The following is a 20268-nucleotide window of genomic DNA, read 5'->3' as shown; positions in this document are numbered from 1 at the left end:
CCAGATCTACCTCATCCCCCCCGCCCAAGCCTCCCTGCTCTAGGAGAAGTGGAACTGAAAGAAGGGGAGAGACTAATTAAAACCTACGGAGACTGGAGCCTCTGGCACCAGCCAACAGCGGTCTGACGACTGGGGGCTTCTCCTGCCTATTTATGGCCGAATGCCCACCATGTTTCCACACCAGGCTGGCAAGTGAGGGAACGTAAGGGTGGGGAGGAGGCAGAGGGGTACCCCAAACCCGCTGGAGAGGCCGAGGGGAAAGGTGACGAGGCTGGAGGCCCCCATCCAGACTGGCTGCCTTGCCCCAGTTCCCCCCAACCCACCCCAATCACCACTGCAGGGGGCCGATGTCAGCCCCTATCTCCTCCTCCTCCTCTTCTTCCTCCTTCAGCTGGAAGGGCTTCACAGGCCACTTTACCCTGACGATGGGCTCCACATGGTCCTGAAGCCGGTGGCGCTTCATGTGGGCATTTCGACTCTTGATTTTGTCGAACACCCTGAGAAGTCACCAAAGGACACAAGTCAGAGCAGGGTGAAGGCAGGTCGCCCAAGGGCCGCCAGGGGGGCCGAGGGGAGGTGGTGTGGGCACATCCAGGGACAGGAATGATACCTCTCACACTCTCTGCAGGGAAAGACACCCTGGCCCTCCACACTCCCCGGTGGCTCAGGGGTCCGCTTGGGGCCGGCATTTGGGCTGGAGTTGAGAATGGACTCCCTCCTGTAACTCTTGGTCTTTATCTTGAACTCAGGAGTGGGACGGTGGCTGGGTCTCTCCCGAGGGCTGCAAATGACCTGCAGAGGGACAGAAACGACGATGGAAGGGTGCCAACCCTCCACCCTTCTCAGGGAGCCTCTAGGCTGGGCAGGGAAGCCCTTCCCCCTTCCCTGACTTGGATGGGCAGTGCCATCCCGATCTGCGCCGAACTCCAGCCCCACCTTCCCCCGGACCTTCTACCTTTGCTTCTGTCCTGTCTGCCTCATCTGGCTCTCTCTTGACCCTCTTTTCCAGTCCTGGGGCTCGGCCACAGTCAAACTTGATCATTTTTTTCCAGATGTAATAATACTCAACACACTGGGCTACAGTCTTTGTCTGAATCTAGTGAAGGAAAACAGAAGGCGGCTATGGGCAACACCTCACAAGCAGCCTCAAGTGTCGCCATGATGCCCTAAAATCCCCTCCCCATGGGCGCCTGGGTGGCTCAGTTGGTTAAGCGACTGCCTTCGGCTCAGGTCATGATCCTGGAGTCCCTGGATCGAGTCCCGCATTGGGCTCCCTGCTCGGTAGGGAGTCTGCTTCTCCCTCTGACCCTCCCCCCTCTCATGTATTCACTCTCTCTCATTCTCTCTCTCTCAAATAAATAAATAAAAATCTTTAAAAAAAAAAAATCCCCTCCCCATGGGGCCAGTCACTTTTTGAAAGCCTTCCTGAATGTCTCTCTGCGTCGGCCTGGCGTGCCCCTTCACTGCAAGGGGCAGAGAATCGCAAAGTCCTCACAGGTGACGAGGGGTTCAGGGTGAAGCCCCCACGGCCGACACTGGCTAAGCCCTGCACACCCCAGGGGGCAGGTCCATCCCAGAGATCCTGCCCTATGGGAAGGTGCACTGGGAGGCATGTTACAAGGATGCTCATGGCGCCATCATGCCTAGGAGCCACGTGTCTGCCAACTGGGACTCATGAAAGCAGAATGCCCTGAGGCAGTGGGGGCCACACAGCCTTTGCAACAGTGAGGCAGGGCCCTGAAGTCCGTAGGGAAGTGGCCCATGAGAGGAGGAAGAGGTTCTGAGGGCACAATTTGATCCTGGCCATTTAGACCCCACCGTTTGCTCCTCCCTCCACTAAGAAGTGATTCCGTTAACAATAAAATCTGTAAAAACAAAACAGGATGGAAAAGTTTATTAATTGCTCCAGAAGGAACATTTCTCAGGTAAATTCAATTGGCCATTTAGTATCTGGAGCTCACTTCAGAAAAGACCTTCTCTGTGTGAATTTTTTCAGCTTTGTGTGTCGTCACAAACTAAGAGTCAAAATAGTACATCCCCTGCCCATCTAGGAAATAGCACTAAGTTAAAAAAAAAAAAAAAAGCCAAAAAGTTGAACTTCTGCTTCCAAACAAGACGGAGCAATAGCAGGAGCTAGATCTCCCTCCCATCCCAAACAATGAAAAGACACAGGCAAAATATAGGAAACAGTGGTTGGTAAAACCCTAGGCATCAGTCAAAAAACATCTTTCTGAGAGGTAGAAAATACACTACCACCTTGGGAGAGTTTCCAGACCACGGCCCAGGGGGAGGGACCAGCAGACTCCTTAGCTGAGAGGAGCCTAGTGCCTGGGGAGACCAAGGTGGCAAGAGTCCACAGGACAGAGGACAGCAGAGCAGACAGCAGCACGGAGAAAAATGCCAGAGATCTGGACAGAGTTCCCCTCAAGGATTCAGTGAAGTGGGTGTGAAGAGACAAGCCAATGCTAAGTAAAGATCCATCTGAAAGGATCAGAGGGAAAGGCGCCTGCGGCTCTCAGGGGCCAGGAACGGTGCCTGTCCCCACCAGCTGGGGGTGGAAAACCTAATTCATGGGCCACTGGTAGAGTAATGAGAAGGGTTTCACCTCAGAAATGAGAAATAATTAGCCCTAGACAAAAAGCTGTTCTGGTACCGCCTTAAAAAACCTAAAGCAATACCCAAAAGGAACAAGTTGTTTTCAAGTAACTGTGCCAGAACAAAGGTCAAGAATATTTATAAGATGCAAAAATATCCAGCACCCAACAAGCTAAAATTCACAATGCCTGGAATCCAGTGAAAAATCACCAGGCATGCGAAGAAGCAGGAAAATATGACATATAATGAGGAGAAAAATCAACCTGTCAAAATCAAGTCAGAATACTTGCAGATGTTAGAATTAGCAGGGAAGGACATTAAATTTATTATGTCTGCATAATATTTGATCAAAAATTTAAGTAACGACATGGAAGATATGAAAGAGACCCAAAGAAAACTCTTAGGGACAAAAACCATAATGTCCGAGAGGAAAACTGCACGGCATGGGATTAATGGCAGACTTGGCACTGCAGGAAGAAAGATGACTGAACTTGAAGATACAGCAATAGAAACCATCCGAAATGAAACACACAGAGGAAAACAGATGGGAAAAATGAAAAAGAGCATGAGTGAGCCATGGGGCAAGTGCAGGAAGCCACACACACACACACACACACACACACACGTCGGTGGAGTCCTCGAAGGAGAAGGGAGGGACACAAATATCTGAAGAAAGAAGGCCAAATTTCCCCAAATTTAATGAAAACTACAAACCCACAGGTCTAAGAAGCTCAACCAACCCCAACCACAAGAAAAAAAATGAAGAAAACCATACTGAAGCACATCATAATAAAACTGCTCAAAACCAGGGATGAAGAGAAATTCATATAAACAGCCACCACACAAACAAACAAACAAAATACATGTTTTATACAGAGGAACAGAGACAAGGAAATCTGTAGATTTCTTGGTGGAAACAACAAAATCAAGAAGAAAATAGAGCAACATCTTTAAATGACTTCAAGAATTAAAAAAAAAAAAAACCTGTCAAACTAGAATTCCATACCTAGCAAAGATAGCTTTCAAAAATGGAGGCAAAATAAAGACTTTTTTCAATACACAGAAGCTGGAAAAAATCCATGACTAGCAAACCTGAACCACAAGAAGTGGTAAAGGATTCGCATCTATTTCTTTCTGGAAAATGATGCCAGATGAAAACATGGATGTGTACAAAGGGATGCAAGCGCAGTAAAAATGCTAACTATGTGTGTAAAAATATAAGACTTTGTATTTTACTTTTATTTATTTATTTATTTACTTATTTATTTATTTTTATTTTTAAAGGTTTTATTTATTTGACAGAAAGACAGCCAGAGAGGGAACACAAGCAGGGGGAGTGGGAGAGGGAGAAGCAGGCTTCCTGTGGAGCAGAGAGCCTGATGCGGGGCTTGATCCCAGGACACTGGGATCATGACCCGAGCCAAAGGCAGATGCTTAATGACTGAGCCACCCAGGCGCCCCCTTATTTTTAAAGATTTTATTTACTTGACAGAGAGAGACACAGCGAGAGAGGGAACACAAGCAGGGGGAGTGGGAGAGGGAGAAGCAGGCTTCCTGCTGAGCAGGGAGCCCGATGTGGGGCTCGATCCCAGGACCCTGGGATCATGACCTGAGCCGAAGGCAGACACTTAACGACTGAGCCACCCAGGCGCCCCAAGACTTTGTATTTTAAATCTCTCTAAACATAGTTGGCTGTTCAAACAAAAACAGTAACAAGGTATTGAGGGGTTCGTAACATATATAAAAGGCGTAACAATCACAGTATAAAGGCCAGGAGGAGAGATGGAAGCCTGCTACTCTGTGGTTTTCATTCTGCACATGAAGTGCTATCAAATCACTTGAAAGTTCAACAGTGATAAGTTAATGATGCATAGTATAAACCCTAAAGCAACCACCAAAATAATAAAAGAGTTATAGCCAATAAGCCAACAAAGGAGATAAAATGGAATCCTAAAATTTACTACATTAATCCAAAAGAAGGCAGAAAAATTGCAAAAAGGAGAAACAAAGAACAGATGAGTCCAACAGAATACACACAGCAAGGTGATGGACTTAAACATAACCATCTCAATAATCACGTTAAATGTGAATGGTCTAAACACCCTAATTAAAAGGCTGGATATTTTTTTAAAAAGCATGTAACAGAATATTACTCAACTATAAAAAGGAATGAAATCTTGCCATTTGTGACAACATGGATGGATCTGGAGAGTATAACGCCAAGTGAAATAAGTCAGAGAAAGACAAATACCATATGATCTCACTCGTGTGGAATTTAAGAAACAAAAAAAGAAAAAAGACAGTTAAGACAGATTCTTAAACACAGAGAACAAGCTGGTGGTTCTCAGATGGGAGGTGGGTGGGGGGAGGGGGAAATAGGTGATGGGGATCAATAGCACACTTCTTTTGATGAGCTCAGAAGTGCTGAATTATTATATTGTGCACCTGAAACTAATAACACTCTATGTTAATTATACTTCGATTACAACAAATAAAAAAGCACCATCTAATACATGCTACTTAAAAAATATACTTTAAATATAAAAACACGAATAGGTTAAAAGTAAGAGGTTATACCATACAAACACCCATTATAAGAAAGTTGGAGTAGTTGGCTATATAATAGCAGAAAAATAGATTTCATAGCAAAGAATAATACCAGGCATAAAGGAAATCATTTCATTATGATAAAAAGGTCAATTAATCAAGACATAAGAATCCTAAATGTTCATGCACCTAAGTCAGAGCTTCAAAATACACGAAGCAAAACCTGATAGAACTACAGGGAAGGGGTGCCTGGGTGGCTCAGTTGGTTAAGCGACTGCCTTCGGCTCAGGTCATGATCCTGGAGTACCTGGATCGAGTCCCGCATCGGGCTCCCTGCTCGGCGGGGAGTCTGCTTCTCCCTCTGACCCTCCCTCCTCTCATGTGCTCTCTCTCTAATAAATAAATAAAATATCTAAAAAAAAAAAAAAAACTACAGGGAAAAATAGATCCATAGTTACAGCCAAATATTTTAATAACCCATTCCCAATAATTGCTAGGACAAGGAAACGGTAAAGGGATGGAAGACCCAAAACACATTATCAACCATCTTGAACTGATATTTCTAGAGCTCCAGCCAATAGCAGCAGAATACAGCTTCTTCAAGTGTACTCAGGACATCTACTAAGATGTAGACCATATTCTCGGCCATAATCAATGATCAAAAAATTTAAAAGGATTTGAGTCATATGAAGTATTTCTCTGACCACAGTGACATTAAATTAAAAGTCAGTAACAGAAGAACTCTGGAAAATCCTAAAATATCTGGAGACTAAATAACACACTTCTAAACAACTCATAGGTCAAAAAAGAAATCAAAAGGGAAGTGAAAATGTATTTTGAACTCAATAAAAATGAAAACCCAACATATGTATCAAAGCAGTACTTTGAGGAAAATTTGTAGCACTAAATACCTATATTAGGGAGGAAGAAAGGTTTCATTTCAATGATCTCAGTCTCTACCTTCAGAAGCTAGAAAAAGGAGAACAAATTAAACTCAAAGCAAGCAGAAGAAATGAAATAATAAACAGCAGGGGCGCCTGGGTGGCTCAGTCGTTAAGCGTCTGCCTTCGGCTCAGGTCATTATCCCAAGGTCCTGGGATCGAGCCCCGCATCGGGCTCCCTGCTCCGTGGGAAGCCTGCTTCTCCCTCTCCCACTCCCCCTGCTTGTGTTCCTGCTCTCCATCTCTCTATCAAATAAATAAAATAAAATCTTAAAAAAAAAAAAAAAGAAATAATAAACAGCAGAGCAGAAATCAAATAGAAAAAAAAAATCAACAAGCCAAAGCTGGTTTTTTTGAGAAAATCAGTAAAATTGATAAATCTCTAGCCAGACTGGTCAGGAAAAAAAAAAAGACCAGTTACTGATATCAAGAATGAGAGAGGTGACATCCCTATAGTCAATGAATATAAAAAGCACAATATGAGACTATTATGAACAATTTTAGCTAATATATCAGACAACTTAGAAGAAACGAACAAATTTCTCGAAAGAAAAACCACCAAGAAGACATGATAACGTGAATTGCCCTACATCTATGAAATAACCTGAATCTGCACTTCAAAACCTTCCCACAAAGAAAACTCCAGGCCGAGGTGGCTTCACCACCAAATATTTGAGTAATAAATAAAGCTGATTCTAAACAACTTCTTCCAAAAATTGAAGAGGAGGGAATACTTCCCAGCTCATTCAATAAGGTCAGCATTACCCTGATATGAAAGCCAGACAAAGATATTACAAGGAAAGAAAGCTCCAGACTAATATCCCTCACAAACACAGATGAAAACTTCTAAACCAAGTGTTAATAAATAGAATCCAACAATATATATATACAAAGGACAAGACTTCGGGACCAAGTGGAGCTCATCCCAGAAATGTGAGGTTGATTTAACAATCAAAAATCAATATAATTGGCCATACTAAAATAAAAAAGAATAACCATATGAGCATCTCAACAGATGCAGAAAAAGCACTATCAATACAACCCCATATCCTTTACCGATACAAACTCTCAGCAAACTGGGAATAAGAGGAATTTCTTCAACCTGATCAGCAACATCTACAAAGACCCCACAGCTAATGTCATACTTAAGAGGGAAAATAGGGGCTGGTTTCCCTCTAAGATCATGAACAAGTCCAGAAGGTCCACTCTCACCACTTCTACTAACAAGGTACTGGAGGTTCTACAGTGCAGTGAGGCAAGAAAAAATCAAAGGCATCCAGACTGGAAAGGAAGAAATGAAACTGTCTTTATCTGCAGATGATATGATGGCCTATGTAGAGAACCCAACAGAATCTGCTTTTAAAAAAGCTATAAAAACTAATAAATGAGCTTAGCAAGACTGTAGAACACAAGATCAGTATTATTTCAATCTTATTTCTATGTATTTCACAAGAAGCCATTGAAATCAGAATTAAAAAGAACCTTCCATAACAGCAGAAAAAGTAGAACTACTTAGGAATAAGCTGGAGGTCAGACGTGCAACACCTCTACACTAAAACTTTCCTCAAAACACCATGGAGGGAAATTAAAGACTTAAGTAAATAAATATACTTCGTTCACTGGTCAGAAGACCAGATACTATTAAGGTATCAATTCTCTGCAATTGACCTAGAGAGTCAATGTACCAAACAAGATCCTGTCAAAGTTTTTTAAAGAAATTGACAAGCTAATTCTAGAATTCACATGGAAATGCAAAGGACCTAGGATAGAAAACACTTTGAAAAAGAGTAACCCAGAGTTGAAGAACTAACGTTTTCTGATTTCATGACTTATTATATAAATCAACAGTAATAAAGAGCATGCTAACAGCTTAATAGTAGACCAACAAGGGGCGCCTGGGTGGCTCAGTCGTTAAGCGTCTGCCTTCGGCTCAGGTCATGGTCCCAGGGTCCTGGGATCAAGTCCCACAATGGGCTCCCTGCTCTGCGGGAAGCCTGGTTCTCCCTCCCCTACTCCCCTGCTTGTGTTCCCTCTCTCGCTGTGTCTCTGTCAAATAAATAAATAAAATCTTAAAAAAAAAAAGTAGACAAATAGATCAACTGAACAAAATGGATAGCCCAGAAATAAACACATACGTATATGGCCAACTGATATTTGGCTGAGGCACAAAGACCGTTGAGTGGAGAAAACGTAGTTTCTTCAACAAAAGGTATTGGAACGATTAAATATTCATATGCAAAAAATGAACTCCAATCCATACCTTGCATATCAATCCAGAACAGGTCATAAATCTAAACCTAAAACTAAAAACCATAACACTTCTAGAAGAAAACATAGGGGAAAATCTTGATGACTTTGGGTAGGCAAAGGTTTCTTAGAGATGCCACCAGAAGCATGATCCATAAGAGAAAAATTAGTAAATTGAGCTTACTCAAAGTCTAAAATTTTTCCTCAAAAGACACTGTTGAACTGAAACTGTGAAGTCAGAGACTGGGAACAAATATCTGCAAAGCAGGTATCTGGATGAAGAGCTTGTGTTCGGAACGAATAAAGAACCCCCACAGTTTAATAAAAACACAAACACCCCCCCAAAAAACATAGGCAAAGAATTGGGAGCAGACACCTTACCACGAGGCACAGCGAAAGCGAACAAGCAGGTGGAAAGATGCTCAACATCGTTTGTCTTTGGGAAGCGCAGTGAGAGAACGCTGTGTGCTCATCAGAATGGCAAAAAGAAGCCTGACCGTGGGGCATGCTGGGAAGGGCGCGCAGCACCGGGAACTCTTGTGAGCACTGCCCGTGGGCACGTGAAGTGCTACGACCGCCTTGGATAACCATTTGGCGGTTTCTTCAAAGTGAAACATGACACTCACCATATGATGTACTCATTCCCCTGGCTAGGTATTTACCCCGAAGAAAAACAGTGCTGGTCCTTGAGAGCCCTGTATGTGAATGAGTGTTCACGGCAGCTGTATCTGTAATTGCTGATATCTGGAAACCACCCAGATGGCAACAGGTGAAAGATTAAATAGATGGTGGTACACCCACACAATGAAACATTCCCCGGCAATGAAAAGGGGTGAACGACTGGTACTCAACAACACGGATGGATCTCACTGATGCTAGGTGTAAGCAGAGCACATGTCGTATGACGATTCCATTCATAGAAAACTCTGGAAAACGCAAACTAATTTACAGTGACAGAAAGGAGACAAGGAGTGGACTAGGGACAGAGGTGGCAGGAAAGAGGACCGAGGGGCAGGGGGAAACGTGTGGGGGTGACAGATGTGTTTGTGATCTTGACCGTGTGAATGGCCTTGTAGGTGTATAAATACACAAAAACATCAAATGTTACACTTTGATTACGTGCGGTTTTGTGTACATCAGATTAACAAAAGAACAAAAAACCCAGCAGGATATCCAGTGTAGTAGGACCTCAGCCTTTCATAAGCACGCGCACGTATGCGTGTAAGATGTGCACGGGGAGCGCAAAGCTGAGGCGCACGAGCAAACAGGCCGACGTTAGCCACCAGAAGGAGGCCTTTACCGGAGCATTTCTCAAGTTGAGGATGGGAGCGTTCATTTATTTGAGCACTGAGCCTTGATGCATTTCTGGGCTGTCTGGAGGTGTTCACAACAATGGCGTTTTAAAATTATGAACCGTTTCTGAGACAAGCAGAGCGTCACCCCCGACAGGCCCTTCTGCTCTAGTTCGGCTCAGCTGTGTGAGGCGAGGCCCTGTCTACACCAGCGCACCCACATTCACCTTACCGTCTTGTGTATCAAGTAGAAGTCCTTCTTGTGGGCACAGAATGCCTTCTTAAAAAGCCTCTTCTCCATGGGGGTCCAGATGTCTGAACCTATTAGAGAAAGAGCCAAGCACGGGGGGCGGGGAGGGGAGGACAGGGCTGACGTGCAAACCACCCTCCTTTTAAAGCTGCCATCACTAAGCACAGTTATGTGTCAAACATTCTGCTAAGCCCCTTACTTCCTTTATCTCCTACAATCCTGACAAAAACCTTAGCAGGTAGGGCCCGTTAGGATCTGCACTTTACGGAGGCAGCCACGGCTTGCACTGGTTGAGAGACTTGCTGAGGCTGGGGGAGGGCCCCAGACTGCCTGACTCCAGGGCTGGCGCGCCCCACTGCTGAAGCTCAGCCTGCCTACGCCTCTCCCTGGCCAGGGGCATCCCCTTCCAGGTTGGGCACAGCCCACGAGGGAACCACCAGGAAGGGGATGGTAGGACGCAACTAGAAGAAAACATGCCACAGAGTCCCCCACCCCACCCCCACCCCCCTGGGAGAGGAGAGGCCTTTCTGGAAAGACAGATGAAGACCCCAAGAGAACTCCCAAAAGGCACAGGCAAAGTCTGCTGTTCGGACTGACTGTTCACAAGGTCTTGCCTGGCAAAAACCACACCCACAGCCTCGCCCAGTCACCTGCGTAGCGGTAGTCGGCCAGCGGGTGAGTCTGCGGCTTCTGGGGTCCTCGGAGTAAGAGGGTCTCCAGGGCAATCTGGAACAAGAGGAGTTGTGGGCTACTTTACACAGGGAGGGAATGAAGAGTCTCCTCCCTCCATTCCTTCCTTCCTTCCAAAGACACTTCTAGCTCTCCCTAAGGCCTTCCCTAGCCCTACTACCCGGTGTGTGGTTGGTCCACGGACCAGCCACCGCCTGTAAACCACCTGTGGCCCCGCGGACCACACCACTAAGCAGACTGCTGAGTGCAGCTGACGGAGGTTTCTCACGGCAAGGTGCTCCTGACACAGGAGACAGTGTGTGGATTTATTCTGGGGCACACTCCTTACCATCAAGGACCAGCATTTGGAATAGGACTGCCCTTGCCCACTGCCCTCCTTTATTTCCTTCATAGCACTAACCACTATCCAGCAATCTTCTAAAACGTACTTCCTGTTTTGACTCTTCTAGAATGTAAGCCCACAAAGAGAGGGATTTTGTCCTGCTCCCCTGAGGAACCACAGTCAGGTCCCACCAGGGGATCTGTGGGACCCAGCACAAAATGAAAACGTGGGCCCTTGTTCAAAACTTATTAAGAATTTCAAGATGGCAGCAGCAGAGTATGAAACCAAGGTTGGAGCCCCTAAGCCGGCCCTGGCCCCAGCGCCACATTACCAAGCACTCAGTCGAACCCCATAAAGATGTGTTGATCACTCTGCTGAGCACCTACTACGTGCCGGCCGCTGCCTCTCGGCTCAAGAAAAAGCATGACCATGGCACTGATTCTTGGGGACCAACCTCAGGTGATGGGACTTTTCCTCTCCCACTACTCAAGACTGTGAAGAGGGTCCTTGGAGGATGCAGAGGCCATTCTATTGCATCAGAGGTTTTCATACACGGGTTTTTATTTTTATTTTTTTTAAAGATTTTTATTTATTTATTTGAGAGAGACAATAAGAGATAGAGAGCATGAGAGGGGGGAGGGTCAGAGGGAGAAGCAGACCCCCTGCCGAGCAGGGAGCCCGATGCGGGACTCGATCCCGGGACTCCAGGATCATGACCTGAGCCAAAGGCAGTCGCTTAACCAACTGAGCCACCCAGGTGCCCCGTACATGGGTTTTTAATCGAAGAGAAAAAGCTCAATAAGTAAACCCAATTAGCACAGGACCCAAGATGATGGGTCTCCGGGGCGCTGACTGCCCAGTGCCCCCGAGATGTCTCCGAGGACCCCGGGCGTTGTTGTTGCACCACCCAGACAGCTGACTCACTGAGCCCACAGCTGCGGCTCACAAGGACCACACCAATCCCAAAGCCACCGGGTCGAAGGACAGTGGCCCGCCTTCACTTTTCGGGAGCCGCAAACCCCCAAGCAGACCGCACACGGCATGCACCTGCTGTCCCGGCCCCAGGAGAGGAGGGGGCTTCCGCAGACGGCCCCTGGCCCTAACCCTGCCTCCACTTCACCTGAACGTTGCCCTGGGCTTCGTGCAGGCAGTGCAGCGCAAGCTCCAGGTTGGTGCCCCCTCCCGGCATCACGCTGGAGCAGGCCACATTGCAGAGCTCAGTCACTGTTTCCGGCGGCGAGCCGTCCCAGCACAGGGGGAGAGAGGAGACACAAGGAGTCAGCGAGCTCCAGGGAGGAGACTTCCCCGACAGCACTGAGAGGGGGCTCCTTGTCACCGGCCTCCTCACGTCTCAGCTGAAAGCGGGATGAGAGAAGGGAGAGACACGGCGGAAGGGCGCAAACCCTGCTCCTGGCACTTGCTCTGAACAGCCTGGCCCGGCTTGCGTGAGAAGGCAGCTGGGGGCAGGGGAGTGCAGCTCAAGAGAAGCCACACAGCACCAAGGGCGAGCCTTCCCCACCCCCTCACCCCAGGGTACTGCTTCTCAGCCGAGGGGAGAACTGGCAGGAGAAGTCCTCAGACATGGCGGGGGGGGGGGGGGGGGGGGCGGCAGGGCCCTCGGGAGTTTGGCCCCAAAGTCTCAGCCACCTCTGTCCTGCGTTTCTTGGTTGGTCGTCACATCTCCCCATGGCTTCCAGACCAGAGAAGCTATGTGCTCATCAACTCCAGCCAGCGATCTCTCCTGGAGCTCTGGGATCTCGGCCTGGAACCGGCTTCCTATGTTGATGTGTCTGAAACGAGGCCACACACACAGACGCGCGAGACATACACATGTGACCAAGACGGGAAATGGAACAGAGACGGGCGGTGTGCCCTGCTCTCCGGCTGCAGCCCTGCCCAGTGCAAACCCTCTGCCATCTGCCAGACGTGTTCAGCGTCCATCATCCCTGAGAGATATGTGTAGGCATTCCAGAAACCTCTCAAGGGGGGACTTCCTTCCTTCCTCTGATTTTCCTTATTGCCATACCTCTGGCCTCAGGAGTCGCTTTGGGTCTAGGGCAGGGGAGGTATACGCTTACAGCCGGCAGGCTTCTACACCCACGGCCATACCGATCTAGCCACATTCCACGGACACTCGAAAGTCTTACATGATGGTACCACCACCAATTCTACCTAGGACCCCAGGGTCCTGGGCATTCTGTCCCCCTGGCCCCAGCTATGGTATCTCTGGACAGAAAGAATACTGAGGGAGCTTCCCACATACACACATAGAAGTGCACCACTTCTCTCTTAGGGAGGCTCCGTAGCTAGACCAGAGCCCCTATGATGAAGGAGCCCCTGGGAAAAACGGACACTGGCCCGCAGGGAGGGTAAAAGCACCCCCACTTTGGAAGGACCCACCCTCAGGTGCTAAGTCTGTTCCAACTCACGGTTCAATGCTGATCTTGGTGTCATCCTTTACCATGCAAATGCCAAAAGAGCTATCCACTTGATCTAGAAAACATACAACAACAACAAAAAGTCTCAAGAAGACTGACCATAAGTGATCCGGGGGGCCCCTTCTGCCTGCCTTTGCAGAGTAGCTAAAAGCAGGCTCTTTAAAACCATAGGGAGATTACTCAAAAAATTAGAACTACCATAAGATCCAGCAATCCCACTTCTGGGTATTTTTTTTTTAAGATTTTACTTATTTTTTTTGACAGAGAGATAGAGCCAGAGAGCAAAAGCAGGGGGAATAGCAGAGGGAGAGGGAGAAGCAGGTTCCCCGCTGAGCAGGGAGCCCCAAGTGGGGCTCGATCCCAGGACCCTGGGGTCATGACCTGAGTCAAAGGCAGACGCTTAACCAACTGAGCCACCCAGGTGCCCCCCCACTTCTGGGTATTTATCCAAAAGAACTGAAATCAATCTCTCAGGGATATCTACACTTCCATATTTACTCAGCATTACTCACAACAGCCAAGTGGAAACAACCTAATGTCCATCAACAGAGGAGTGGGTAAGGAAAATGTGGTATTTACATACAATGGAATACTAGTTAACCTTTTTTTTTTTTTAAAGGAACCTTCAATATGCAACAACATGAATAAACCTTGAGAACATCATGCCAAGTGGAACAAGCCAGTCACAGAGAAGGAAATACTACGTGACTTCACTTATGTAAGTATCTAGAATAGTCCACTCCAGGGGTGCGTGTGTGGCTCAGTTGCTTGTGTCCGACTCTTGGTTTTGGCTTGGGTCATGATCTTGGGGTCCTGGGATCAAGCCCCACATCAGGTTCTGCACTTGGCACGGGGCCTGCTGGAGATTCTCTCCCTCTCCTTCTCTCTCTGCCCCTTCCCCCCACGTGCATGCATGCTCATTCTCTCGCTCTCAAAATAAATAAAAATCTTTTTTTTTTTTTTAAAGATTTTATTTATTTATTTGACAGAGAGAGAAACAGCGAGAGAGGGAACACAAGCAGGGGGAGTGGGAGAGGGAGAAACAGGCTTCCCGCAGAGCAGGGAGCCCGATGCGGGGCTCGATCCCAGGACCCTGGGATCATGACCTGAGCCGAAGGCAGATGCTTAACGACTGAGACACCCAGGCGCCCCAAAATAAATAAAAATCTTAAGAAAATAGTCCAATTCACATAATCAAAAGTGGAATGGTGGTTGCTAAGGGCTGGGGTAGTGGGACGTGCGTATTTACTAATTTTTTTTTTTTTTTTTAAAGATTTTATTTATTCATTTGAGACACAGAGATAGAGAGAGAGAGCATGAGCAAGGGGGGAGACAGAGGGAGAGGGAGAAGCAGGCTCCCTGCTGAGCCAGGAGCCCGACGTGGGGCTCGATCCCAGGACCCTGGGATCATGACCTGAGCCGAAGGCAGACGCTTAACCATCTGAGCCACCCAGGCGCCCTGTGTATTTACTAATTAATGAGCATAAAGTGTCAGTTAAGCCAGATGAATAAGCTCTAGAGCTCCACTGTACAACGTGGTACCTGTAATCAACAATGATGTACTGCATACTTACTCATTTAAGGGGGACTCATGTTAACTTATCATGATAAAACACAATTTTATTAAAAAAGATTTATTTATTTGAGAGAGAGAGGCAGGGGAGAGGGGCAGAGGGAGATGGAGAGAGAGTAACCTAAGCAGACTTGGTGCTGAGCACGGAGCCTGATGTGGGGCCTGATCTCACAACCCTGAAATCGTGACCTGAGCTGAAACCAAGAGGTGGTCACTCAACTGACTGTACCACCCAGGTGCCCTGATAACACACAATTAAAAAAAAAAAAGATTTCATGGAGGGATTGAACTTCTAAAAAGCAGAATAAGGAACTCAGCAAGGCAACAAATTAACTGATAAGTATTATTTCTAAAAACAGTAAGTTAAAGTCTCTGGAAGTTGTCCTAAAGGCAAACAGCATTTTAGAAAATACTATTTAAGGGATGCCTGGGTGGCTCAGTTGTTAAGCGTCTGCCTTCGGCTCAGGTCATGATTCCACAGTCCTGAGATTGAGCCCCGCATCGGGCTCCTGCTCCACGGGAAGCCTGCTTCTCCCTCTCCCACTCCCCCAGCTTGTGTTCTTCTCTTGCTGTATCTCTGTCAAATAAATAAATAAAAAATCTTAAAAAAAAAAAAAATCAGTTAAGAAAATGACCAAATATTGGTAACAACAGTGAGAGTCTGTGGCATCTGTCTGCCACCCAACCCCCAGCTCCATGTAACAGAAGCTCTACCTGGAGTGCCCTACTCTAGGCAGGTGCATCCAAGAAGATGGACCCCCTCTCCCTGCAGTATCCATGCTTAAAGAATTAAAGGGAGGTATGATGATTTCTCATCAAAGACAGAATACCATTAAGAGACAGAAGATTTTTAAAAAGAACCAAATGGAAATTCTGGGGTTAAAAGAAAGTACAATAACCAGGGCGCCTGGGTGGCTCAGTCAGTTAAGAGTCCGACTCTTGATTTCGGCTCAGGTCATGATCTCAAGGTCATGAGATTGGGCCCTGCATGGGGCTCTGTGCTCAGTGGGGAGTCTGCTTGAGATTGTCTCTCTCCCTCTGACCCTCCCCCCCACAAAAGAAATCAATCTTCAAAAAAAATCACAATAGGGGCCCCTGGGTGGCTAAGTCGTTAAGCGTCTGCCTTCGGCTCAGGTCATGATCCCAGGGTCCTGGGATCGAGCCCCACATCGGGCTCCCTGCTCAGCGGGAAGCCTGCTTCTCCCTCTCCCACTCCCCCTCCTTGTGTTCCCTTTCTCGCTGTGTCTCTCTCTGTCAAATAAAAAAAAAAATATCACAATAACCAAGATGAGGCTCAACAGCAGATTTCAGTTGGCAGGAGAAATGATCAGCAAATCTGAAGATAGATCAATGGAGATTATGTAATCTAAAGAAGAGAAAAAAGAACAGAGAAAAACGGAGTGAGCCTCAGAGAAATGCGAGACATCATTAAGTGCAGCAAAATACTTGTAATGAGAGTACCAGAAAGAGAGAAGAAAGGGACGAAAAAACATGTAAAGTATCATGGCATTGATACAACAGCTGAAATCCTCCCAAATTTGGTAAAACAAACAAACAAGATATAATCCAGGAAACTCTATAAACTCCAAATAGAACAAACACAAAGAGCTCTACATCTAGACACATCCATCATAGGCGAAATGTTGAAAAGCAAAGATGAAGATCTTGAAAGTAAAAAGAGAAAAACAACTTGTTTCATGCAAGAGTGCCCCAGTAAGATTAACAGCCGACTTCTTGTCAGAAACAATGGAGGTCACAAAGCAGAAGGATAACATATTCAAGTTGTTGAAAGTAAAAAACTGTCAACCAGGAATCATATCCAGCAAATTACTTTTCAAAAATAACTGTGAAATAAAGTCATTCTCAGATAAATAAAAATTGAGATTTCTTGCTATTAGATCTGTCTTATAAGAAATAGTAAAGGTGGAAGGGCACCCAGGTGGCTCAGTCAGTTGAGTGTCTGATTCTTGGTTTCAGCTCAGGTCATGATCTCAGGGTCGTGGGATCGAGCCCCGCGTCGGGCTCCATATTCAGTGGGGAGTCTGCTTGAGATTCTCTCTCCCTCTCCCTTTGCCCCTCCCCCCTCTCTAAAATAAATAAATCTTTAAAAAAAAGAAAAAGTAAAGGTGGAATATCAGTCAGTCATAAAAAGGAATGGAATACGGACACATACTGCAACATAGGTGAAACCTAAAAACATCATGCTAGGAGACAGTCACAAAAGACCACATATTGCAGGAATACATGTATATGGCATGTCCAGATTAGCCAAATCTATAGAGACAGAGAGTAAACTAGAGGTTACCTATGGCTGGGGTTGGGGGACAGGGACAGGAGTGGCTGCAAATGAGGGTGGGGCTTCTTTTGGGGGTGATGACAATGTCTGAAACTTGATGGTAGCAATGGTTGCCCAGTTCTGTGAATGTAATAAAACCCACTGTATTACATGCTTTAAAGGAATAAGTTTTATGTAAATTATATCTCCATACTGATAACAGACAACTAAGAAAGTTCTTTAGACTGAAAGCAAATGACACGAGATAGTAATGGGAATCAAAACAAAAAAACAAAGGGTGCTGGTAAAGGTAACTATATGGGTAATTATAAAATTATAATCATATATTTCTTCTCTTATTGACTTAAAAAACAATTGTATAAAACAGTATGTATTGCGGGCCTATAAAATATAGAAATACACTATATGTGGCAATAATAGCACAAAGGGGTTGCATTAGAGTAAAGAAATAATAGCCCAGACAGTAACTTGAATCCACAGGAATAAATGAAGTTATCAGTAATGGTTAATGAGAAGGGTAATACAACAAACTCTATAAATAATGCCTGTTTTCCTTTATTCTCTTTTTTCATATAACATAAAATTACATAAAGTAATAATTATGACAGTGTACTTCTGGGTTTCTATTATCTACATACATATATAACATTGTTATATACATATATGTAACAATAATAGCAAAAGGATTAGAAGAAATGGAATTAGATAGCAATGTTCCTATATTTTATTAAGTTAATACACAACTGAGCACACTCTGATAAATTAAGATGTTATGTTTTAAGTCCTAGAGCAACTCCTAAGAAATGACTAAGAGAAAGTGAAAAATTAAAGGAAGGGATGTGTTGTACAAGAAAATACTCACTTCATACAAAAGAAAGCAGAAAAGGAGGAACAGAAGGAGAAAATGCCATGAGACATATAGAAAATAAAAAGCAAAATGGCAGATACAAATGCAACTGTGTCACTGGAACATTAAAAGAGAATGCTTAAACAAACCAATCAAAAGGCAGTTTGTCAGACTGGATAAAAAAATATGACCCAATTGATGCTGCCTGTAGGAGACCTGCTTTATTTTCAAAGACACAAACAGGGTGAAGGTAAAAGAACAGGAAAAACCATACCAAGCAAACAACAACCATAAAAGACATGAAATGGCTATACTAATGTCAGGCAAATTAGACTCTATTTTTTTTTAAAGATTTATTTATTCGAGAGAGAGAGAGAGAAAGAGAGTGGGAGGAGGGGGAGAGGGAGAGAGAGAATCTCCAGCAGACATCTGAGTGTGGAGCCCAACGCCGGGAGATCTCATGACCCTGAGATCATGACCTGAGCTGAAATCAAGAGTTGGATGCTTAACCGACTGAGCCACCCAGGTGCCCCTGCAAATTAGGCTTTAAAACAAAAAATATTACGCAAGAAAATGACAAAATTATTGTAATAATGATAAATGATATCATACCATAATGGTAAAAGGTCAAGCCATCAAGAAAATATGGCAATTATATAAACATAATGCACCTAAAACGGAGTCCCTAAATACATAAAGCAACAAATGACAGAAGGATAAAATGAACAATTAAAAAAAAATAGTTGGAGGGGCGCTTGGGTGGCACAGTCCGTTGAGCAAATGACTCTTGGTTTCAGCTTGGGTGGTGATCTTGGGGCTGTGGGGTCGAGCCCTGAGTTGGCCTCCATGCTCGATGTGGAGTGTGCTTGGGACTCTCTCTCCCTCTCCTTCTGCCCCCTCCATGCATGCATGTGCGCACTCTCTCTCTCAAATAAATAAATCTTTAAAAAAAAAATACTTGTAAATTTAAATACTTTCAATAATGCATAGGACAACTAGGCAGAAGATCAACAGGAAGTCTAATACTTGAACTAACTACACATAGCAGATATCTACAGTATATTCCATCCACCATCAGGAGAATACATTCTTCTCAATTACACATGGAACATTCTCCAGGACAGAACATATTCTAGCCCATAAATATGCTTCAAAAAATGTAAAAGCACTGAACTAATACAAAGTATGTTCTCTGGCTACAATAGAATTAAAAATCAACTTAAAAAAGGCAATTTGGAAAATTCACAAAGGTGGAAATTAAACGACACACTCCTTAATAATCACTGTATCAAAAAAGAAATCAGGGGCACCTAGCTGGGTCAGTTGGTTAAGTGTCTGCCTTCGGCTCAGGTCATGATCTCAGTGATGTGGGATCGAACCCCGAATCGGGCTCCCTGCTCAGCAGTGAGACTGCTTCTCCCTCTCCCTCTGCCCCTCCCCACCCCCACTCGTGCTCGCTCACTCTCTCTCAAATAAATAAAATCTTTAAAAAAAAGAAAGAACAAAGAAATCAGAACATATTCTGAGATAAATGAAAATAAGAATATAACATATTGAAACTTGTAAAATGCAGCTAAAGGGGTGCCCTGAGAGAAATCTATAGCTGTAAACGTCTGTATTAAAAAAGAAGAAAGGGCGCCTGGGTGGCTCAGTCGTTGAGCGTCTGCCTTCGGCTCAGGTCATGATCCCAGGGTCCTGGGATCGGGCCCCGCGTCGGGCTCCCTGCTCAGTGGGAAGCCTGCTTCTCCCTCTCCCTCTCCCCCTGTTTGTGTTCCCTTTCTTGCTGTGTCTCTGTCAAATAAATAAAATCTTAAAAAAAAAGGAAGAAAAATCTCAAATCATTTATGGTCAATTGGCTTTCCACCGGGTGCCAGGCCAATTCAAAAGGAAAGGAACGGTATTTTCAATAAATGGTGCGGGAACAGTGGATATCCACATGCAAAAGAATGAATTTGGACTCCCACCCTACACAATATATAAAAGTTAAAATGGATCAGACATGAATTTAAGACTTAAAATGATACAACTCTTACAAGAAAACACAGACATACATCTTCATGACTTCCGCTCAGGCAAAACCTTAGATACAACACCGAAAGCACAAGTGACAAAAAATGAATTGGATTTCATCGAAATTAAAAACTTTAGTCCTGTAAACAAGACCACAAATAAAATGAAAAGACCATGCCCAAAACGGGAGAGAATTTGCAAGCCGTATATCTGATAAAGG

At 45.1% G+C, this 20268-nt stretch overlaps 1 protein-coding gene across 1 annotated transcript in view; it reads right to left on the bottom strand.

The window, feature by feature from the left end:
* Window positions 1–328: 328 nt before the first annotated feature.
* The window catches only part of ZNF541 (zinc finger protein 541), a 32779-nt gene continuing 12839 nt past the window's right edge, over window positions 329–20268 (bottom strand). Inside the window, exons 8-15 of the mRNA XM_032388967.1 lie at window positions 13314–13377; window positions 12532–12674; window positions 12005–12108; window positions 10523–10598; window positions 9855–9943; window positions 956–1096; window positions 611–792; window positions 329–497 (exon numbers count right to left, since the gene is read on the bottom strand). Of these exons, the coding sequence (XP_032244858.1) occupies window positions 329–497; window positions 611–792; window positions 956–1096; window positions 9855–9943; window positions 10523–10598; window positions 12005–12108; window positions 12532–12674; window positions 13314–13377 (968 nt within the window). The remainder of the gene's footprint in view (window positions 498–610; window positions 793–955; window positions 1097–9854; window positions 9944–10522; window positions 10599–12004; window positions 12109–12531; window positions 12675–13313; window positions 13378–20268) is intronic.

Source organism: Phoca vitulina, unplaced genomic scaffold (genome assembly GCF_004348235.1).
Source record: "Phoca vitulina isolate PV1807 unplaced genomic scaffold, GSC_HSeal_1.0 scaffold52, whole genome shotgun sequence".
NCBI classification, from domain to species: domain Eukaryota; kingdom Metazoa; phylum Chordata; class Mammalia; order Carnivora; family Phocidae; genus Phoca; species Phoca vitulina.
Note: the sequence above shows the minus strand (reverse complement) of the source record. Positions and strands in the feature narration are given on the sequence as shown.